Source organism: Haliotis rufescens, unplaced genomic scaffold (genome assembly GCF_023055435.1).
Source record: "Haliotis rufescens isolate VD_foot unplaced genomic scaffold, xgHalRufe1.0.p SCAF_18, whole genome shotgun sequence".
NCBI classification, from domain to species: domain Eukaryota; kingdom Metazoa; phylum Mollusca; class Gastropoda; order Lepetellida; family Haliotidae; genus Haliotis; species Haliotis rufescens.
This window is the reverse complement of record NW_025963868.1, coordinates 14,699,785-14,724,957: the sequence shown is the minus strand read 5'-3', so window position 1 is coordinate 14,724,957 and position 25,173 is coordinate 14,699,785. Positions and strand designations below refer to the sequence as shown.

At 38.6% G+C, this 25,173-nt stretch overlaps 2 protein-coding genes across 13 annotated transcripts in view; one reads left to right on the top strand and one right to left on the bottom strand.

The window, feature by feature from the left end:
• The window catches only part of LOC124112986 (roundabout homolog 2-like), a 519,019-nt gene that overhangs the window by 398,218 nt on the left and 95,628 nt on the right, over nt 1-25,173 (top strand). For 11 of the 12 annotated variants that reach the window (XM_048398286.1, XM_048398287.1, XM_048398288.1 and 8 more), the window contains one exon: nt 11,727-11,767. The exons of the other annotated variant lie outside the window; for it this stretch is intronic. The gene's annotated coding sequence lies outside the window, so the exon portion shown is untranslated. The remainder of the gene's footprint in view (nt 1-11,726; nt 11,768-25,173) is intronic. 12 annotated transcript variants of the gene reach the window in all.
• On the bottom strand, nt 973-1,647 carry LOC125381410 (adhesive plaque matrix protein-like). Its single transcript, XM_048397931.1, has one exon. It carries the CDS (start codon nt 1,645-1,647, stop codon nt 973-975), a length of 675 nt encoding a protein of 224 aa, XP_048253888.1.

The following is a 25,173-nucleotide window of genomic DNA, read 5'->3' as shown; positions in this document are numbered from 1 at the left end:
ATGGCTGCAAGTATGAGATAATGGGATGTTTAGTTTGTTTTCTGGTTGGCCACCTTGCAGTATGTATAAGAAGCACATATGCCATGTGCTGGAGAATATTTGGAATCTGTTTTGTCAGTGTAGTGAATTCGAAGAAAATTGTTATCTCTAGATGATTAGAGTAAATTTGTTTTTTCAGTTTAGTGTATTCATAGAGACATTTTGTGTAAAGATGAGACCTTTGGGTCTTACATTTTCACTGGTGTTTGGTGGCTTTATGGTTTTATGAGATAATGATTATCTCTAGTGTTGACAATGTCACATTTTGTATGGTCTGGATGAAGTGATGGTTTGAGGTTAGTGGTTGGTGGTTGTATTGACTGTGATGGGTAGATAGGTGGTTGTATTGACTGTGATGGGTAATTGGGTGGTTGTATTGACTGTGATGGGTAGTTAGGTGGTTGTATTGACTGTGATGGGTAGTTAGGTGGTTGTATTGACTGTGATGGGTAGTTAGGTGGTTGTATTGACTGTGATGGGTAGTTAGGTGGTTGTATTGACTGTGATGGGTAGTTAGGTGGTTGTATTGACTGTGATGGGTAGTTGGGTGGTTGTATTGACTGTGATGGGTAGTTAGGTGGTTGTATTGACTGTGATGGGTAGTTGGGTGGTTGTATTGACTGTGATGGGTAGTTGGGTGGTTGTATTGACTGTGATGGGTAGTTACGTGGTTGTATTGACTGTGATGGGTAGTTAGGTGGTTGTATTGACTGTGATGGGTAGTTAGGTGGTTGTATTGACTGTGATGGGTAGTTGGGTGGTTGTTTTGACTGTGATGGGGAGTTGGGTGGTTGTATTGACTGTGATGGGTAGTTAGGTGGTTGTATTGACTGTGATGGGTAGTTAGGTGGTTGTATTGACTGTGATGGGTAGTTAGGTGGTTGTATTGACTGTGATGGGTAGTTAGGTGGTTGTATTGACTGTGATGGGTAGTTAGATGGTTGTTTTGACTGATGGGTAGTTAGGTGGTTGTATTGACTGTGATGGGTAGTTAGGTGGTTGTATTGACTGTGATGGGTAGTTAGGTGGTTGTATTGACTGTGATGGGTAGTTAGGTGGTTGTATTGACTGTGATGGGTAGTAAGGTGGTGGTATTGACTGTGATGGGTAGTTAGGTGGTGGTATTGACTGTGATGGGTAGTTAGGTGGTTGTATTGACTGTGATGGGTAGTTAGGTGGTTGTATTGACTGTGATGGGTAGTTAGGTGGTTGTATTGACTGTGATGGGTAGTTAGGTGGTTGTATTGACTGTGATCGGTAGTTAGGTGGTTGTTTTGACTGTGATGGGTAGTTAGGTGGTTGTATTGACTGTGATGGGTAGTTGGGTGGTTGTATTGACTGTGATGGGTAGTTGGGTGGTTGTATTGACTGTGATGGGTAGTTGGGTGGTTGTATTGGCTGTGATGGGTAGTTGGGTGGTTGTATTGGCTGTGATGGGTAGTTAGATGGGTGTATTGACTGTGATGGGTAGTTAGGTGGGTGTATTGACTGTGATAGGTAGTTGGGTGGTTGTATTGGCTGTGATGGGTAGTTAGGTGGTTGTATTGACTGTGATGGGGTGTTGGGAGTTTGATAGTGGTATAAACCATGCTCCACCCCTCTTTTCATCATTCAAATCCAAGCAGTTCTATACTCCATTGCTTCTTTCCAGTTGGCAATATGATCTTAGCATGACGTAGCTACTTGTCCAGAGAGGACATCAGGTTCCAGTTCTCAATCTTCCCTGTTTCCCTCTCTGTCACTAAGACAGTATGTCAAAGATTTTTTTCCCCCCAGAACCAAACATAATTTTTTTCATTCTTTCACTAACAGACTCCGTGTCTGAGCAGCACCACAGTGGTATTGTCTAGCCATGGAGTACAGGAAGACTAAGATGGTGTGACATTTACTTCAGACACCATGATAGAATTCCACTTAGGTCAGCCCCACCCATCCTGAGAATGCTGAGACAGGGAGGTGGTTCCACAGCCTGCCTCTTGCCTGGTGAGAGTGATTGGCCAAGACATGAAACAGGATGAATAGTTCTTGGCTCATCTCTTTGTGACCTGAAAGATTTAGTGTTTCACATGATATGGAAGAATGTGCGAACTATCAACCACAGGTTTGCCAGTCCTGGCAACACATTCCTGGTTTGCCAGTCCTGGCAACACATTCCTGGTTTGCCAGTCCTGGCGACACATTCCTGGTTTGCCAGTCCTGGCGACATTTCCTGGTTTGCCAGTCCTGGCGACACTTTCCTGGTTTGCCAATCCTGGTTTGCCAGACCTGGTTTGCCATGCCTGGCGACACTTTCCTGGTTTGCCAGTCCTGGCGACACTTTCCTGGTTTGCCAGTCCTGGCGACACTTTCCTGGTTTGCCAATCCTGGTTTGCCATGCCTGGCGACACTTTCCTGGTTTGCCAGTCCTGGCGACACTTTCATGGTTTGCCAGTCCTGGCGCCATTTTCCTGGTTTGCCTAGCCTGGCAACACTTTCCTGGTTTGCCAGTCCTGGTGACACTTTCATGGTTTGCCAGTCCTGGTGACACTTTCATGGTTTGCCAGGCCTGGTTTGCCAGTCTTGGTGACACTTTCCTGGTGGCCAGGCCTGGCAACACTTTCCTGGTTTGTCAGTCCTGGTGAAACATCACAGTTTTTGTTTTAATACCAAAGTGTAGAATTCTACATGAACTTCCTTATGTCTGAGGTGGTTGAAAACTATTTGTCTGTGGCCATGGGGCAGTACAACATAAAGATCAGTTAGCATAGGGTAATGTTGCTTATGCTAGGTCAGGGCTGATGAATCAGACAGTGTGGCCCCTGTCAATCTTTCATCACTCAGCTTCTTAGAAGTATTGGATCCTTGTCTATGGATGGCTTTGTGATACATTTTTCATAATTACATTGCTGCAAAACTACAAAAATATAGGCATTTCCAACAAGTTTCTTGCATTGAGTTCTCCACACTGTTTGACTTGTAGATGAATTTTTGATGAGCTGTCTTCATGACTACCCTTTCTTCTACTGATCTATATTGTTTCATTGTGGACAACCGATGCTTGCTCTGCCATCGGGATGGAGATGTATGCATACCTACATGTGGAACTAGGATGAATCATGGCACTTTCAAGAGGAAGCTCCACGTTTGGGAAATATGAAACTCATATTCTCAGAATTGAAATGAATTTCTAATCCATCTATTTGACAGAGCAAGACATCAACATGCAAAAATCATGAAACAAGCCATTTGGGGAATGTTTTTATTTGTGAATACCATCTTACATTCAAGGACGTTTCTGGTTGTAGATCAAGAAGTCAGAAACCTATTGAAGAAAGCAATTTACGAAGGAGGATTCATTTTCTTGTATGAATATTGTAATACTTGTGTTTCTTCAGCTGGCCTAATGTAATTTGTACTAGGGAAATATCGCCATATTTATCTGTTCTTATTTTCATTCACTATGACTTTATGAATTATGTGAAAACTTGTTAGGAAAATAATATCTCCATAAAGTGAATTTCTTTCTCAATTGCTCTCTCTCCCAGATGGGGTATCAATAACCAACTTGGCAGTGATATCGGCAGTAGTTTGTGTATGTATGGTGAAGGGCAGGTGACCCATGTGTTAGGCACATGGTTGGACATGATAATGTGACAAGGAAACACGGCTATCCTGTGTTTACACAATCTCCTTCTGTCCTTTTAGCTCAATTAATACCACTTAGGACAACTTGCCCAGAAAATATGAACCATACTTCGCTCGGTTCCAGTATTTTTGAAAGTAAAACTACTGTCCCTTTGTTGGAAGTGGAAATTCAAAATGGTGGAAAGCCACATATGGCGGACATCACGAGGAGCAATATCAAAGCTACCTTTGGTTTGGGGAAGTCTTTCATGTTGTTTAATTTGCTCAGAGCTGTAGAGTTCCATAGTTGCTGAATTTTGGAATTTTACCAACTTGTTTGAATCCGGAAGTGTTCAACCTGTTCCTGCTTCCCCGTTATTCTTGTGTTGGCCAGACATATGTGTCGTCTTTAGCATGGTCTGTTGATTGATGAGGAAACAGATTGAAAGTGGCATATTTTGTGTCCCTTACGCATACTTTCTATGTTATGTGTAGTGGAAATTCAACTGGGTCTGAATGAGGCAACGTGTCCATCTGTTTGTTAAGTGGGAATATCATCAACCTCAGTTCCGGTGTGGTTATTTAATAGGAGGATTACACTGAATAAAGGGATAATTTTTTCCAGCCCTATTTGGAAAACCAGAAGACTATGTATTCACATATTCAAACTGGGTGTCCCTTCAGTCAAAGAAATATGTTGTCTTTTAAATAGTACAGAAATTTCTGCATCCTCCAATACATTAAGGTTTATAGACTAATGCTTAGCCTCTAAGAGTATATATTGAGAGACACAACAACTATATTTATGTTGAAAAGAGAACCAGTGAGACCTGTGGTAAATCTAGACTTGCTTCTTGTAGAGCTCTAGCATAACAGAAGGGGATTGGCAGAAAGGGAAATAAGATGGTTCCAGGGACTGTGAAATCAATGAAAATCTAATTTCTACTGCCATTACTTTCAAACAATCATGTATTACAACAAAAAAAATAGATCTATGCTCTTGTGTCCAAATATTGACATATCTTTCAGATTTACCTATTTATTAGAGGGATAGTGAACCATTGAAGAATAATTGCGTGAGTGAGTGAGTGAAAATGTAAGTTAAGATTAACATTGTTTCAGCGATAATACGACTTGACTGTTTGAAACAATATTGGTATGTATGATAAAAATATAGAATAACGTCTGTCCTATTTAAGTAATTGATGTTTGTAAACGGGTGTTTATGTGACTTCCGTGAACAGGAACAGTAAATTCCAGATATGTTATTGTTCATTGTTAATTGTGAGATCTGTCAGACACGGAACAGTCCTGTGATTCAGGGTCCTGTCTGTAGTAAAACCACGTGAAACAAATAGTTTGCTGAAGACTGCATTACAAGTAATGAGTAATGAGTAATGATAGGTGGCTATCTGGTGAGGGACATATTGCCTGTAATTGTGGCAGGGAGTCTGATGGTGCTGTGGCCAGGTTTTCATTGCTGGGTAGGATTTAACAGTTCAACCACCCACTACTGCTGTAAATTACCGTGGAGTTGTTCTCCCCATGTATTAATCAACATCACCCCTCTTTACCCATCTGCCGGTCCAATCAGGGCAGCACATATTACCATTTCTATAATTTTCCCAATGTTTATGATTCTGTTGATCATTGCTGTGGGTTTTACATGATCTGATACTGCTTTTTTTATGATGTTCCCTGCCGAACCAATGATAGCAAAGATTTGTGATAGATAGTGTTTGGTAAAAAAAACCTCTCAGGATTGAAGAATATCAAAAAAATGTGAAAGGTTTTGTTTTGTTGAAACAATGGAGAAATGTTTTATTATGATTTAATGCAAATTTAGCATAATGAAATGTATGATTATCATGAGCGTTGAATAAAATAAAATTTAAGGCTGCCTTAAGGAATAAGAAGTATACATAGTACAAGGTCTTATTAAGAAGGTTGTAGTTGAGGTTAGAAGAAGCCAGGTTTAACACTGCTTTCTAGATTATTGCACTCACATAGCAAAGTGCACGTGTGTGGCTGGTTCTCCTTGTCTGGACTAATGCCGGTTTTATAGTGTTATCACACTGAGATACCATGCTGCAGTTTAACATGAATACCATATTCAGACAGAGGAAACTGACTCCGAGCCAACCAGTCCTTGTTTTAAGCCCTTTTGCCCAGTGCAAGCAGGTTAACAAGAAGTGCCATCTTCATTGTCTCTTGATATGACACGGCCGGGAATGGAACCCCTGATCCGCCACTCTCCAGGCTGACACTATCCACTACACCTCTGTTTAAGAATGTTCTAGCCGAGCCTTACTGAGTTAATTTTACATTGAACTGTGTGTCCGTGTGTCAGTTTGATGTCGGCAGATCTTGGATCATTACCTCTTTGGGGAAATCCATATGCACGGCCCATAAGAAGAAGAAAACTTAATATTAGAAGAAATGAATCTGAAAAGAGAAGATAGTAGATGGTTAGAGGAAGAACAGGGATTAGACTGATTCACAGATAAAACAAAATTTCTGAGACAAAACAGGAATTTCATTCTGAACGAGACATGCAGCTGCTGATGACTTGACCAGAGTTCCTGGACTTGATGTCAGCTGCACCTGGGGAAGTGTGGCGGTGGTGGTCAAATGGTCATCTGGACACACTAGCCCAGCAAGAGCCAGTTGTAAAACATAAATCCTTAAGTGGCATGAGGGTAGTATGGTCATTTGCTGCCCCCCAGGATTAAGTGCAGGGTTGTTAGGTGCTGCCCGTCCAGCGGTCAACTGGCCGGGACTAATGACAACACCATGTCTCTTTCCCAGAATCATATGGGTTTCACTTCCACTTGGCGGCCATTTGTCAGTAACTGAAACGCTGGGTTTATTTTTATTTGTTGTAACTGTCTGGAAGTTGGTGAACAGAATATGAAATAAAGTCATGTTTATATCTGCAACAAGTTGGGAAACATGGCATGAAATAAATTCAGGTTTATATCTGCAATAAGTTGGGAAACAGAATATGAAATAAAGTCATGTTTATATCTGCAACAAGTTGGGAAACATGGCATGAAATAAATTCAGGTTTATATCTGCAATAAGTTGGGAAACAGAATATGAAATAAAGTCATGTTTATATCTGCAACAAGTTGGGAAACATGGCATGAAATAAATTCAGGTTTATATCTGCAATAAGTTGGGAAACAGAATATGAAATAAAGTCATGTTTATATCTGCAACAAGTTGGGAAACATGGCATGAAATAAATTCAGGTTTATATCTGCAATAAGTTGGGAAACAGAATATGAAATAAAGTCATGTTTATATCTGCAACAAGTTGGGAAACATGGCATGAAATAAATTCAGGTTTATATCTGCAATAAGTTGGGAAACACAATATGAAATAAAGTCATGTTTATATCTGCAACAAGTTTGATGACAAAATATGACTGAAAGTAATTTTTAAAGTCTACAACAAGTTAAGGAACATGATGGGAAATAATTCCTGATATGTTGATATCAACAACAATATTGGGAACAAGAGAGGTTTGTGTCTGCTACACATTGTTGAGTTGAGTACCCTTTCCCTCAACTACTGTTTCCCCTGGTCAGTGTACAGGATGATATACTGTATTCAGACACCATTACTGAAGTAAGTCCTTAGAGATGTCCAGTGTAAAACTACAAGACTGAGACCTAGAGCTCACACATCTCTCGTCCCCATTGTAACCTAACTACATGCTCATTTATTGGGGTGAATACAGACTTGTTGCAAAGTGATCAGGACACACATGAAAGTCATTTCATTGGGTGAATACTTGCAGCTACTCAGCTACCTCAGTCTTCATTACAAATGTGGGTTTGATATTCAGTGTAGGGTGTATCGTTGTCAACATCCAAGACAACCCTTGGTAACTTGAAGTGGCAAATATGTGTGCATAGTGCACTGTTGCACGGATGGAGGTCGGGCGTAATAAGGAGGCCACAAAGTGAACAATTTCTGTGATAGTTTTTCTCCACTTTCTAAACAGTTTCATCATTCTCTTTGCAAAGGACACATTGTTTCTCACTGGCACCCTAGGCCTCCAGCCATTTCCGGCAAATGCCAAACGATGAATTTGGGGGTTGTGAAGAGAGACGGATACGAGGGAACAAAGCTTTATAGGCAAGATGGAAGCCATAGTATATCTCTATGTGCAGACTGTCTTCTACCCAAATGTCAAGGATGAATTTGACATTGATGTGCAGACGTATAGGTTTAGTAACTTTCATGCCAACATGCCACAAAATAGACTTTCAGATGTATAACATGTATTATTCAGAAGGAACATTCTCCTGACAAGTAGGAATGGAGAACTTCATATTATATGTATTGTGAAAAGGAAATTCCATTGGAAAAGTGTGGTCATGCCTGAGCAGATTTGTTCCAGGGGTTTGGTATCAGTTTATTAAAAATAAGAATATATTCAGAATATATAGCAGAAAGATGTTGCTCCTCCTGTTATGGCTGAGGATCCGTGAAGATCTGGGGTAGAATAGGTCCTCAGCATCCCATGCATGCCATGAAGGCGACTTTGCTTGTCGTTAAGAGGCGACTAACGGAATCGGGTGGTCAGACTCGCTGACTTGATTGATGCATGTCGTCGTATCCCAACTGCCTGGTTCGATGCTCATGATGTCTATCACTGGATTGTCTGGTCCAGACTTGATTATTTACAGACCACCGTCTTATTGCTGGAATATGTCTTAGTGCAGCGTTAAACAATAAATATACAAATAGAAAACATGTCTGGTTGAGAGGTTTTAGTTCACATTGAATAATCACTCACTCACACAGCAAATCTAATCTTCAAGTCCATAACACAGGAAGTTACATTTATGCATCCTTATAAATGTGACCATTTTATTAATTGTGCTTCTCATTAAACATCATATCCATTAGAGCTGGTTGACTCTCATCCTGTCTTCTCACTTCTGTGTCACAGATCTTCCAACTAGCATACATTCAACCCTGTTCTTCAGTACTGTTCATTGCCATGTTAAACTCATTCATTCACCCTAAGGCCTACATTTGCTGTGCATAGTTGTGTACTAGAAACCTACGATCCTGGGTTTGAATCCCAGATTTGCCCGGTCAATGATTCTGGGTACATGTGTTTGTGGGTCCACATTAAACATCAAAGGCTTGTGTCACTTAGGGCTTTCCTCTCTCACCAAGTTGACAGGCTGTGATCACTAGACAGTGTAGAACCAAACTCACTCACTCACTCACTCCATGATAGACAAGGGTGACTGGATGAGGATGCTTGTGAAAGCCCCTCCCTGGATTATAACTATCCGCAGAGACGATCAATATACAGCAGGGGTGTGTGACAGCACCAGGACATTGTGTAGACAAGTGGAATCTGCAGCTTCATCAGGAAGGGTGGTCTGCCTGTCTCAGGATGCTCCGTCCAACTGTTCTGCTGCTATCGGCTCTGCATGTTCTGCGTCACTTACTGGCCACACAGGTCATGTGTCATCAGCAGAGGCACCTGTCATCAGAGTCACTTGTGTTCAGGTATTTTGTCTCCGTCTCTATGCGAGGTATTGTTGTCATGTGGGAGAGTATTCCTGTAGAATGGCTATTGGTTCAGGTGTTTGTCAAAAGAGAATTGGTAGTTACAAAGCTTAGAAGATTGGAAGAATGTCAGAGAATAGGAATGAAATAGTTGAAAGTCTGAGCTGCATATTCTAAATGGAGAGTTTATGGATTTTGAAAAAGGTATGCTGGTGCTATGTGAGAAGGATATCAGGAAACCTGACAATGGTCATATTCACAAGCACATCATACAGTGTACTTAGCACTCGGAGGCAATGAGTAATTGGTTTTGCAAACTCAGCATTTTTACTGCCTCCCACTGCAATCATGGACTGTGGTGGCTAGTTTATGGCAGTGCTTGATGCTGACATATTCCCAGATCACAGATCTGTCCTATAGATCAATGTTTCAGCTGTCATTAATCTCACTTCCCAATACAGATGACTATCACTATATTCAACACTAGGAATAGGGAATTGACCTTGGGGATGAAGAAACGGTATATACGTCAGTGGTAATGGAGTCAGATCTGGAAATGACATATTTTCAAATGATGAAGTTCTGTAGAAATATATTGCACTGTAGACCATGTCTCTTGCATGACTAGGGGCGGTCGGGTAGCCTAGTGGTTAAAGCGTTCGCTCCTCACGCAGAAGACCCGGGTTCGATTCCCGACATGGGTACAATGTGTGAAGCCCATTTCTGGTGTCCCCCGTCGTGATATTGCTGGAATATTGCTAAAAGCGGCGTAAAACCATACTCACTCACTCACTCACTCTTGCATGACTACTTGTAAATTCAAGGATAAAATTCATTTTAGGACATTGCCACATTGAAAATAGAAAATTAGTGGGTTCCACCTAACATATAACAAATGGAAAAACAAATTTCTTTGTGAGTACTGTAGGTCATGCAAAAACATCAGGTGATTGTAAAAATGCTATTGACATGTATACCACTCTCCCTTAAATTTTGTGTCCTGTCAAGAAACAGATTCCTCAAAATTTATTTAGGCCTCAAGATTTAAAAATGATAAATAGCAAGTTTTGTTTTGTTCTATTGATACGACAGTTGGCAAGTTGGTTTGGTTTAGTTGTTTGCGCATCCCCTGATGCAGAGGATGCAGACAAAGCCACCCAAACCTCCAACAGTTGGACTTCCTAGCATCTGCCTGGGTGTACCTGCCTGGTGTAGCTGCAGGAGGGTTACTACACCAACTGTTGATGTAGTTACGATCAACAACGCCGATGTTGCAGCAGCACCTGAGAGTGTGGGGGAACTCCCTCTACTCCATTACATGGCCAGACTTGTATGTTTCTACTTGACACTCACTTCGGGGACTAGTTCTGCTACTTCAGAGGGAGTTGTGTTGCCAAATGGTACATGTATTTCTCACCAGACATTTAACAGGTCGTGTTGATGATTTTTTGGTAGTATCCAGATCAAAGCTTTTGCAAGTCTGTAAAATGTGGATTCCAGGTTGGTGTTGCAGTCATAGTGTTTGGAGATGTGGACTTATGAAAATGTATCTTGTCATCGGTGTTGAAGGTTACGACAAACTGATTTCATAATGTACACATAACTAACTTGTTGGTCTGAGTAATTTTCTGAGTACACTTGAATATAACTCTTTTTAAATTGGCAGGTATAGGTATAGATCAAAATCCAACACATGAAGAAGGGGCCTGTCTACATCTAAAACAACTTTCTTTGACAGTATTTTAAAGGAACATCAGTCTGCCATTGAATATTTTCACAGTCCATAGACACCCGTGAAGATCGGGGTTAGAATAGGTCTTCAGCAACCCATGCTTGCCGTAAGGCGTGGCTATGCTTGTCGTAAGAGGCGACTATGCTTGTCGTAAGAGGCAACTATGCTTGTCGTAAGAGGAAACTATGCTTGTCGTAAGAGGCGACTGATGGGATCGGGTGGTCAGAGTCGCTGACTTAGGTGATGCATGTCATCATATCCAAGTTGTATAGATCAATGCTCATGATGTCAATTACTAGATTGTCTTGTCCAGAATGTATTACCTACAAATTGCCGTCATATAGCTGGAATATTTCCTAGTGCTGTGTTAAACAACAAACAAACAAGCACAGTCCAGAACCTGCATTATCCCTTGAAATTGTCTATAATGTTTATTCAAAGCCGATGGATTAGCTTTCCATCGTTCTGCTGTTGTCAACTTAATTATCAAGGGGATTATATTCTATTGTGATAAAAAGACTGGACCCATTTGCCGACAGAATTTCACATTGAACACTATTCAAAATTCTCAATACATCCTTCCAGTCAATTCTTTGCTACACAAATGATAAATGACGATCATAATGTCCTTTACAAAACAAGGATTCATTGGAGAATGGGTCCAGAGTATTTATCACAACATAATTTTATGCCCTTGATAGTAGAATGTAGATATAATTCCCTGGATAAGCGAGGATGATGTTGTACCTGTGCAGGGACTTCAACCATACATTGAGCATGTGTCACTGAGGGATTGCTTTCTTCTTGCAGGTCTTGCATTGTAGAGGATTGACCAAGCATTGATGCTATAGGTAAGTCGACATTTGGTTTTGCAGTGGAATAAAACATCATAGTGATCTTATAGTACCATGAATATCCTAAGTTATATGTTAAAGTGTGGGAGCTACGATCACCTTAATGGTAAGATTGCTTTGTGGAACTGAAGGCTTGGAGTTTTGATGTGATGGTTTACTAAATGAACTAAGATTGAACAGTAGTGGACATTGCTTTGTGGTCGTGTTCAACACCTCGAGCATTCACATCAGCAGTTTTGAAGCTTCGACTTCAGCAGTTCTTAGAATTAACTAGACATTCGGACATCAGTTGATGTTTGTCCTGACTAGCTTCCACTTCAGACTTATGCAGTACACCATCACACTTAAGTATACATTTACAGTACACCATTACACTTAAGTATACATTTACAGTACATCATTACACTTAAGTATACATTTACAGTACATCATCACACTTAAGTATACATTTACAGTACATCATTACACTTAAGTATACATTTACAGTACATCATCACACTTAAGTATACATTTACAGTACATCATTACACTTAAGTATACATTTACAGTACATCATCACACTTAAGTATACATTTACAGTACATCATTACACTTAAGTATACATTTACAGTACATCATTACACTTAAGTATACATTTACAGTACATCATCACACTTAAGTATACATTTAAAGTACATCATCACACTTAAGTATACATTTACAGTACATCATTACACTTAAGTATACATTTACAGTACACCATTACACTTAAGTATACATTTACAGTACATCATCACACTTAAGTATACATTTACAGTACACCATTACACTTATGTATACATTTACAGTACATCATCACACTTAAGTATACATTTACAGTACACCATTACACTTATGTATACATTTACAGTACATCATCACACTTATGTATACATTTACAGTACATCATTACACTTAAGTATACATTTACAGTACACCATTACACTTAAGTATACATTTACAGTACACCATCACACTTAAGTATACATTTACAGTACATCATCACACTTAAGTATACATTTACAGTACATCATCACACTTAAGTATACCTTTACAGTACATCATTACACTTAAGTATACATTTACAGTACATCATCACACTTAAGTATACATTTACAGTACATCATTACACTTAAGTATACATTTACAGTACACCATCACACTTAAGTATACATTTACAGTACATCATCACACTTAAGTATACATTTACAGTACACCATTACACTTAAGTATACATTTACAGTACATCATCACACTTAAGTATACATTTACAGTACACCATCACACTTAAGTATACATTTACAGTTCACCTTCACACTTAAGTATACATTTTCAGTACACCTTCACACTTAAGTGTACATGAACAGTACACCATTACACTTAAGTATACATTTACAGTACACCATCACACTTAAGTATACATTTACAGTACACCATTACACTTAAGTGTACATTTACAGTACACCATCACACTTAAGTATACATTTACAGTACACCATCACACTTAAGTATACATTTACAGGACACCATCACACTTAAGTATACATTTACAGTACACCATCACACTTAAGTATACATTTACAGTACACCATCACACTTAAGTATACATTTACAGTACATCATTACACTTAAGTATACATTTACAGTACATCATCACACTTAAGTATACATTTACAGGACACCATCACACTTAAGTATACATTTACAGTACACCATTACACTTAAGTATACATTTACAGTACACCATCACACTTAAGTATACATTTACAGTACACCATCACACTTAAGTATACATTTACAGGACACCATCACACTTAAGTATACATTTACAGTACACCATCACACTTAAGTATACATTTACAGTACACCATCACACTTAAGTATACATTTACAGTACATCATCACACTTAAGTATACATTTACAGTACATCATCACACTTAAGTATACATTAACAGTACACCATCACACTTAAGTATACATTTACAGTACATCATCACACTTAAGTGTACATTTACAGTACACCATTACACTTAAGTATACATTAACAGTACACCATTACACTTAAGTATACATTTACAGTACATCATCACACTTAAGTATACATTTACAGTACATCATCACACTTAAGTATACATTTACAGTACATCATCACACTTAAGTATACATTAACAGTACACCATTACACTTAAGTATACATTTACAGTACATCATCACACTTAAGTATACATTTACAGTACATCATTACACTTAAGTATACATTTACAGTACATCATCACACTTAAGTATACATTTACAGTACACCATTACACTTAAGTATACATTTACAGTACATCATCACACTTAAGTATACATTTACAGTACATCATCACACTTAAGTATACATTTACAGTACATCATCACACTTAAGTATACATTAACAGTACACCATCACACTTAAGTATACATTTACAGTACATCATCACACTTAAGTGTACATTAACAGTACACCATTACACTTAAGTATACATTTACAGTACATCATCACACTTAAGTGTACATTTACAGTACATCATTACACTTAAGTATACATTTACAGTACATCATCACACTTAAGTATACATTTACAGTACATCATCACACTTAAGTGTACATTTACAGTACATCATTACACTTAAGTATACATTAACAGTACACCATTACACTTATGTATACATTTACAGTACACCATCACACTTAAGTATACATTTACAGTACATCATTACACTTAAGTATACATTTACAGTACACCATTACACTTAAGTATACATTTACAGTACACCATTACACTTAAGTATACATTTACAGTACATCATCACACTTAAGTATACATTTACAGTACATCATCACACTTAAGTATACATTTAAAGTACATCATCACACTTAAGTATACATTTACAGTACATCATTACACTTAAGTATACATTTACAGTACATCATCACACTTAAGTATACATTTACAGTACATCATTACACTTAAGTATACATTTACAGTACATCATCACACTTAAGTATACATTTACAGTACACCATTACACTTAAGTATACATTTACAGTACATCATCACACTTAAGTATACATTTACAGTACATCATTACACTTAAGTATACATTTACAGTACATCATCACACTTAAGTATACATTAACAGTACACCATTACACTTAAGTATACATTTACAGTACACCTTCACACTTAAGTATACATTTACAGTACACCATTACACTTAAGTATACATTTAAAGTACACCATTACACTTAAGTATACATTTACAGTTCACCTTCACACTTAAGTATACATTTACAGTACACCTTCACACTTAAGTGTACATTAACAGTACACCATTACACTTAAGTATACATTTACAGTACACCATCACACTTAAGTGTACATTTACAGTACACCATTACACTTAAGTATACATTTACAGTACACCATCACACTTAAGTGTACATTTACAGTACACCATCACACTTAAGTGTACATTTACAGTACACCATCACACTTAAGTATTCATTTACAGTACACCATTACACTTAAGTACTCTGGTACACATTTATTCATTCATACTCAGCCTAATTTATAATCAAACATCCAAAAATAACACTATCAAGGTTTCTGTGTACAAGAAAGGTTTTTGTATGAATCGAAAACAATTCCGGTTCCCCAAATGAAGGAGGTGCCTGATAGATGTGTGGTGTGTGTGGTCCTTTGTTGAATACTTGTCCGTCACTCCATCAGTCATTCCACAGATGCAGAGGCGGGGAGATCAAAGATGTGATGGGGACAAATGATTAGTCCTGCTTAGTGTCGTCAAGTAAGGTATGACCCCTGTTCATGTAATAAGGTGCTTTGGATTGATAAAAACATCAAGACATTCATAAATTAGATAAGGATGCATGATATCCCAAATAGACCATGGGAATATTTCGAGGTTTTGTTTCCTTTCTTGAACAAAGTACATTGAGCAGTGACCTTGCTAACTGGAAACACAATCCAGAGATTGTTGTTCATCTCTATCTGGTACTGCCAACCAGGATGAAGAGATTCCTGTAAAAATTAGACAAAAAAGTCTGATAAAACAACATGGAGTGTGGCATACTATCACAATACTCTGGAGCAAGTGACAGTTGGGTACTTGTGTGCAGTGTGCGGCTCAAGTCTCATTTGTAGAAATGTCTTGCTTAATATGTTAAAAGCCAGCAGGCAGAAAAAGTCCCTGTAACTTGGTTCATATGTTGTTTATCCTGTACTTAACCTCTGGTGAGTACATACAATAACCCGGGCGTATTTGAAAACAAGTTTGTTGCCACCTGAGAAAACATAGGCCATAACCAGTATCATATCGATGCAAACACGTGAGCATGCGCCATACACCAAACTGACTCCAAAAACAGTTGCATTGTTTCAAATTCATTTAAGTGCGAGAATATGGCAGGCGGATTTTAGAAATTTCATTGAGAAAATTTTGTTTGTGTTTTTTGGCTGTTACAGGAGGAAAATGTTTTTCCTTTGTAACTATTTGTATGTTGCATTGTGTTTGTTTTCATAAACTGATCCAAGTCAAATAGAATAAGAAAAATATTTGTTATTCATACTGTTTGAGGAACAAGGGTGAAGTGTTGAAGGTTTTAAATGTTATGAATACAAAACTCACTACCTTTTGTCAATGGCTGTTATGGTTCTCACTTTGTTGTTAACAGTTCTCACTTTGTTGTTAACAGTTCTCATTTTGTTGTTATGGTTCTCATTTTGTTGTTAACAGTTCTCATTTTTCAATTAACAATTATCATTTAAGGTTTATTAATTCCTATGTCATTGATGTTATTAACCTATGAGGAGGCTGTGTTCGGTGTCAGTGGATCTGGATGTGATGTTATAGAGGTGGGTGTAGTCAGGAGTAGCGGCATTGGGTGACACTGGGGAGACCGGGAGACCTGATGGGGAGATCTCACGGGAGACCTGAAGGGAGATCTGATGGGAGATCTGAAGGGAGACCTGAAGGGAGACCTGAAGGGAGATCTGATGGGAGACCTGAAAGGAGATATGACGGGAGACCTGACAGGAGATTTGATGGTAGACCTGAAAGGACATCTAAAAGGAGACCTGAAGGAAGACCTGACAGTACATCTGAAAAGAGACCTGACGGGAGGCCTGAAAGGACATCTAAAAGGAGACCTGAAGGAAGACCTGCCTGGAGACCTGAAAGCGGACCTGAGAGGACATCTAAAAGGAGACCTGACAAGGAGACCTGACAGGACATCTAAAAGGAGACCTGATAAGGAGACCTGACAGGACATCTAAAAGGAGACCTGACTGGAGACCTGAAAGCAGACCTGAGAGGACATCTAAAAGGAGACCTGATAAGGAGACCTGACAGGACATCTAAAAGGAGACCTGACAGGACATCTAAAAGGAGACCTGACTGGAGACCTGAAAGCAGACCTGAGAGGACATCTAAAAGGAGACCTGATAAGGAGACCTGACAGGACATCTAAAAGGAGACCTGACAGGACATCTAAAAGGAGACCTGACAGGACATCTAAAAGGAGACCTGATGGGACATCTAAAAGGAGACCTGACAGGACATCTAAAAGGAGACCTGATGGGACATCTAAAAGGAGACCTGACAGGACATCTAAAAGGAGACCTGACAGGACATCTAAAAGGAGACCTGATGGGACATCTAAAAGGAGACCTGGGGGGACATCTAAAAGGAGACCTGACGGGACATCTAAAAGGAGACCTGACGGGACATCTAAAAGGAGACCTGACGGGACATCTAAAAGGAGACCTGACGGGACATCTAAAAGGAGACCTGACAGGACATCTAAAAGGAGACCTGATGGGACATCTAAAAGGAGACCTGATGGGACATCTAAAAGGAGACCTGACGGGACATCTAAAAGGAGACCTGACAGGACATCTAAAAGGAGACCTGATGGGACATCTAAAAGGAGACCTGACGGGACATCTAAAAGGAGACCTGACGGGACATCTAAAAGGAGACCTGACTGGAGACCTGACAGGACATCTAAAAGGAGACCTGACAGGACATCTAAAAGGAGACCTGATGGGACATCTAAAAGGAGACCTGACGGGACATCTAAAAGGAGACCTGAAGGGACATCTAAAAGGAGACCTGACTGGAGACCTGACAGGACATCTTAAAGGAGACCTGACAGGACATCTAAAAGGAGACCTGACTGGACATCTAAAAGGAGACCTGATGGGACATCTAAAAGGAGACCTGACAGGACATCTAAAAGGAGACCTGACGGGACATCTAAAAGGAGACCTGATGGGACATCTAAAAGGAGACCTGACTGGACATCTAAAAGGAGACCTGACGGGACATCTAAAAGGAGACCTGACGGGACATCTAAAAGGAGACCTGATAAGGAGACCTGACTGGATACACTGGGGTTACTGGGTGTAGATTTTAAGCCTTGTCCCACATATGATATGAAATGGGATAGTATGTATGTGAGAAAATAGCTTAGTAGATTCCACAAACTATCTGGTTTGGGTATTTGTTTTTAGCATGTAAGTGCTGATTGATGCAAATTGGTTCCTGTTTATGTAGTTGGATAGGTCCTGCTTTGATCTTGGCTGATAACTGTGTGAATTTGTGGGTCATTATCTCCCTACCCTGACAACCTTCCAAATCCCCTGCAGAAAAAGTGAAATCTGATTGCTGATGGAACCAATTACTTGGTGATGACTGTAAGCCAATACCTTGCAATTAACTGGAACTGGTGGGACAAGCATTAACAGATTGGAATCACAATTGTTGAACATTTTGGCTCCGGGTTTTTGTATATGATGAAAATGAAATGTGTTAAACAAGCTTAGATGAATTCATCAGAGTCCTGGTGTTTTGTGTTGAGTATTGTAGAGGATTTGCTGTTTGGCTTCAGGGCTGTTTCCATTAAGAGGGGAGTAGGAAATATGATGTACATATGGCATATCATGAAGTGAAAAATGAATTTGACACAGTAAAACATGAATATCACAGAGTAAAACATGAATATTACAGAGTAAAACATGAATATTACAGAGTAAGACATGAATATCACAGAGTAAAACATGAATATTACAGAGTAAAACATGAATTGTGAAGGGTAAAACATGAATAGTGCGGCGTAAAATATCAGCTTTACGGAATAAAACATGAATAATGTTCAGTAAACAAAGAAAATGTCATTAGCAGCTCAAGGGCGGGCAACTTCTATATTATCATGGTATGGCTATTTGGTGGTGTGACACATGTGGATTCTGTGGCATTATCACTTCCGGTGATTATATAGAGTTATACTAGAGTATGTGTCAGCCTCAACCATGGTCTGGTCAACTGAATACCCTGCAGTAATAGCATAAACTTGAATTAATTTAACTGTAATCAATTTTTAAAAAAAGATATTTGAACAAACATTTCATTTCAAGTATCAATTCTGTATCTTTTATAATCTTATGACAGGTTTATGGCTTTTAAGCATGATTTTAACACATGTTTAAGGAATTATGATCTTTATAACCAAAAGAATAATGCAAACTAGTGAAGATCCAGGTTAGAATAGGTCTTCAGCAACCCATGCTTGCTGTAAAAGGCAACTATGCTTGTCATAAGAGGCAACTAACAGGATCGGGTTGTCAGGCTTGCAGATTTGGTTGATGCATGTCATCTTATCCCAATTGCAAGGGCCGATGTTAAACAACAAACAAACAAACCAACCAACCAACAAACAGACAAACAAATTATGAAAGTGATAACATCAGTATTCACTTTATATCTGTAGAATGTGTTGACTCCATTGTGACATGTTCAGTTCCCGTCATCCCAGTGTCGCCCCTCATCCTGGGTTCAGCCACATCAGCAATCAACATGGCCATATCCTTCGTCATCCCACTTCACATAATTAAAAGGCTGTGACTTAAACCACTTGGGTCCCAGGAGTCTTAGCTCTTGTCCTCAATGTCCTCCTTCGTCATCAATGAGGACAACGATTAGTCTCAATATGCAGCGTTTGTTTGGCAGCTCTGCGCCAGAGCCCACGGTATACATACTGAAAGAGATGGAAATAGACACTGATTTTACCAACAGCTTCAACATTGATCGGAAAAAGCTGTAACCTTAATGGGCGTTAATTCGACTGAGCTTTGTCAAACGGGTCATTTGTAAAGCAAAAAGTGCAGAGGTGTTGTCGATAGTCTGCAGTTGAGTGTTATGGAAAGCGCCAACGGATCCGTCTGATGATGTTGTTTGGCGTTGGAGCTGCGTCGACTTGCCCAGATCTTCTATATCCAGATGGATATACACTCAACGCAGCTGCACCTTACGCACATGCACAAAAAACATTGCTTCTACCGTATTGCATTTTCAGCACAACTCACAGATGGCCCTAGTTGGTTCAACATGGCGCCGATGGTAGCGGCCCTCTGGAATTGGTTCTGGAGTTTGTCTATGGTGTTTGGGAAGCAAGCGTCTTTGGTTCCTGTGTTTGTGTGCAACAGAAGTTGTCAGAACTTGCAAACAGGACTGTTTGTGTAAACTGTCGTGCCTCTAACTGCCCTAACTGCAAAGGAATATTTGTGTTCAAGCATCAACGCATGCTTTTTATGATCCTACCTTAGTTGATGAAAGAGGCAGAGAAGGGAGTTTATTATTAATGTAGCAGTTTTATACACTGTCAAGAAGCTCGGGAAGAGGGTTGAAGTAAGATGTTTGCTGATGTGGTGCATCGTGTGTTGACTTTGTACAAAGTTAGAGTATGAATCTGCATATAGCTGATCCTGGTGCCCCGTCACACACATCACGGACAGATCGCACATTCTTGAATCATGATTGTTATTTTAAGTCTTTTCCTGAAAACTCCATAATGTTCATAAGGGTTCCTTCCCTATTATATAACCTGTATTATTCTAGACATGTGCACATACTTCCAGGTGTACAGCAGTCGTGGTTTATGAAGCAACAAATGAAATACTGGGGTATTCGGCATGTTTTGAATGCTTATGTGCATGCAAGTCGTGACAGATATATTACCCACACGATCAACAATCATTTCAACTTCAGTGTGTAACTGCCTTCACAGTGCATGAAAATACGTTCAGTTCATGATCCAGAACATCCTTCTAAATCAGTTCCCTCCATGTACTATGCTAGGATTCAGGACCCATTGTTAAAGTCACTGCACAAAGGTCCACGAGATGTTTCTTGTTGAGATTCTTCAAAGCCTTTGCATAATAAGCTGTTTTCAATAACATTTCTACCTGTTTTTACAACTTTCAGAAGCAGAAAGTTTGACTCAAATTTCTGAAGGCATGACCGTTGTATTTGGCAGTAAGTTTGGTATGTTTTGAAGAATGTTCTCAACGTGACACAATAGAAGGAGGCAATTAGAGCCAGAACAAATCAGTGCCATGAAACTGTCATGTTCTGTTGGCTCTGTCCCTCTGTAAACTAGACGTGTTTAAAAGGGCAAAAAATACCAGTTCTGCTTAAACATCTCCAAACACTTGCCTCTGAATTTCACTCTCCATTTTGAAGATTATCATCTTTTTAGGTGATAAGTATTCTAACAAAACCATTTGCCTGTTTGTAAATTATCTAACTTCCAAAAATTGCTGCACTAGAAGAAATGTGTGTTTTCAGTTCACATGGAGAATGTTCAGTTTTCTTTTATATATCTTTGATGATCCTGAGGTTATGAATACAAAATATGGTAATGTCATTTTCTCATTCTTTCTTTGTTTCTTTTTACTCAGAATGTTGTGTCAGTCTCGTGTTGAAATCGACTTTGTCGAATTTCATCAATTCCTTACCACATATACCAGAGGTTTCAAATAAATATCTACAATGACAATGATTTTCAATTTGTTAGCGGTATTGTCAGTATGGTTTTAAACCTTATGCAATTAACATGATCAAAGAGTTTTTGCACAAGAATGTCCCGGTCATAAGCAAAGAGAATACACATTTTTTACAAATAGTTTGAAATTGTGCTGCCACCAAAGAAGACACAAAGGGGGGTAATTCATCAAAGTTGTCAGACACACCTGTAGAAATAGCACTTTTTGGCATTATGCCAACACAAACAATCAAAAACCTCAAAATAAACTTAGAAATATATCACAACTTCTGTTACCTCTAAAAACAAAAATGCCTTTGTTAGTTTGCTTTGGGTAGAATTAAAAGTAGAAAAATATATTAAATCACTAGAATATGGGCTATGAAAAAGATTTCATCTTTGAAATGAACTGCAAGAATATGTAAATGTTTGTGACAGAGACAAGCATGGCTACTTGTAAAACTTTGACATGTTGGTCTTCATTGTCATGTTAGTTTGTGTTTAGTTTTGAGTCAGTTTTTTTAATACCTAGTGTCTGTTACAGTATTAATGACATTTACTTCAAATGGTACTGTTAACCTGTGGTGAATAACTGAATTTGATTTTAATTTATAAATGGTTGACTCTCTCAACATGTTTTAACTGACTGAGTGACAGAGTATTGTTTTGCATCACTTTTAGCAATATTCCAGCAATATCCCGACAGGGGACACCAGCAATGGGCTTCACACATTGTATTATTTAACACAATACATACCAAATGATGAAGTGTAATAATTGTCTTATGTGCAAGCAGATGAAGTAATGAGATTTAACTGTTTGATCCCTAAATATGTAGCAGTTAGATGTGTACTATTCATAAAAGTATGCAGTTAACATATATAATATTACATTAAATTAGAACATAAAACGGACAAAGTTCATGAAGACATTAAGAAGTATATAGGGCTAAATCCTTGAGCAAACAGCAGCCTGTCTCTGTGTTCACAAGTCCCATCTCCTCTGCTTCAACATCTTGAAGAAATTGACATAAATCTAATCAAGCCCAGCAGAAAATATTCATTCCAAGTCTGCTATAAAGCCATTAGTGGCCCGGGCTATTTTGCAGCTAAATAGATGTCTCTGTTTGTTGAAAAGTGTGTATTGTTTGTATACACTGACTGACTGATGCTAGACAAATTGAAAACTTGACTAGTTTTCTGCCATTACCACATTAAGCCAGAAAGTGTGCAGGTTAGTGGTAGGTAGGGGCAGTTGTCTGGAAAGTAGCAGCTGAACTCATGGAGAGAGCCCATGGTCCAGTGGATGTTTTTTTCATCAGGCGAAGGGCCTGTATTTTTCTTGTCATATGATCTTATTTTTAAAGTGAGGGTCTTCATTTGGAGTCCTGCTGCTTGGGTTGAAATTTACTGGTCCTTTGATGTGCATTTCAACAGTGACTGAATGCTGGCTGGTATGCTGGTTTGGCAAATATGAGATTATGATCTTGCCCATGACTCAATAATGATCTGGATTAAAATTCACAAGTTGTACTTCTTTCTTTTTTTTATCTAGACTATACTTTTGAATGAATGTATTTATACCCCATTTAGATCCTCTCTGTGTCTTCTTTTCTCTCAAGAATCAGTGGTTTGGAAAATAGTCCCCCTTGGTAAAACAAGCATTAAATGTCCCCGGAGAATGTTTCCTCACCACTAATTACATGTACACGTCCAATGGGTTTTGCAGTTGGTTAATGTAGGCTTGGGTTGATTAAATTTGTAAGCTTTTTCCAAACTGGTCTCAGAATTGTGACGGTGCCTTTGGTGAAATAATATGACCCAAGCTACTCCAGGGTTATGAAGTGTGTTGAAACACAGATACATTGGGGAGTATTGCAGAGCTTTGAAACTGACATTAAATTTTAAGTGAGTTTTGAACATTATTTAGTGTGTGCATGCATCCATGTGTAATTATTGTTGGAGGAAGTCAACAATGATGAATGCTTACCAGGTCAGTCTGTGCAGAATACTTTTGAAACAAACAAACCCGAATTTGGCTCTTAATTTTAGTAAATTTTAGAGTTAGGTAAGCTGTTGTTAGCTGATCTCTGACTAATGGCTAAAGTCACACATTGTAAGGTAACAGAATGGTTGTAGATCGTTTAACTCAACACATATCAAGTATGAGAGTTAGGTTTTATTTAATTGTTCCTTACAAAATTTCTTTATGCCTCTTTCAATAAAAATATGGCCGACTTTCCTGTAAATGAATACCCTCTGAAGATTGATGGCACTGCAGGTGGAACTTGTTGGACTATGTAAGAACATTTGAACATTTGGACATTTGGACAGTTAAGAGGTGAGGATGTAACAGTTCCAGACGTTATCACTTTCCACAAGGAAGATGCTGGCCAGAACCAAGTTTATGGGGGCTTTTTCAACAGATGATGAAATTTATTAGAGTTTTTTGGGGCAACAGGTTTATGATTGGTGATGGAGGCATGTAAAGGTTTCACCTGGGGAACAGGTGATGAAGGTGAAGTTGCCGTCATATTGACTGAAACTCAAGGTAGATCTTGTTTTTGTCTGCACACCAGCAGAAGGTGAGGATGAAGTCGAAAGCAGCATATGCTTCCAGTATATCATTAGGATGATAGTTGCAAGTGTTAGGCAGCACTGGTTGTTGTTGCAAGGGCTTTTTGCTGGTACAGTAGCTTGAAATAATATCAAATGTTGATTTTCACTCCAAAGAAATAATTTTATAAAAAAGTGATAACAACAATATTAGCAGTGTGTTCTCAATGGATAAAATAGACTAAAAAATGTAGAGCATTTTCAGGATTGTGAGTTTTCTTTGTTTGGGGAATGTAGCATTGATTTTGGGTACATGCGTTAGAGGTTTGCACGTCAGCATCATGGGTCCATGTTCTTGCAATGTTTAGTTAGCAACAAGAAGCAAAGTTCATCAAATTTGGATACATGTTGTGACATTAATGTTTTCTTGAAAAGCTCATGAGGACATTTGGATTTCAAGAATTTATTTCTCTGTTATCATAATTTTCCTTGTTGAAGAGTTGTCAGTGGTGTTGAATGAATATTGTCACTGTGTTAATGAGTGAGCGTATCCCTTGAACTGGGCTACAAAATAAACTAGGAAACACATTTCTTATATATTTTGATTTATAGAATCAAGGAAAGGAGCCCTTTTTCGCAATCCAATAAAATATGAATATTTTAAGTTTATTTCTTTTTGTCTGACCACTCTATTTTTAAATTGAATAAGAGAAATGCTGCTCACAATGTCTATCACTAGATTGTCTGGTCCAGACTCTATTATTCACAGGCTGATGTCATATAGCTGGAGTATTACTGACTGTGGCATTAAACAACAAACAACCAAATTGTTAAGATTAGTAAATATCCTGCACTTTAGAATTCCCTGCCTTCACTAAACTGACTGACTGACCCAAAGAACTTTATACCAAATAAAATTATAAAATGATTGCGACCACAGATTTGTTTATATATTGACCTACCCA

Bases quoted from the DNA above. Each gene is read 5' to 3' on its own strand.
- LOC125381410 (XM_048397931.1), bottom strand. From the start codon at position 1,647: ATGAAAAGAGGGGTGGAGCATGGTTTATACCACTATCAAACTCCCAAC.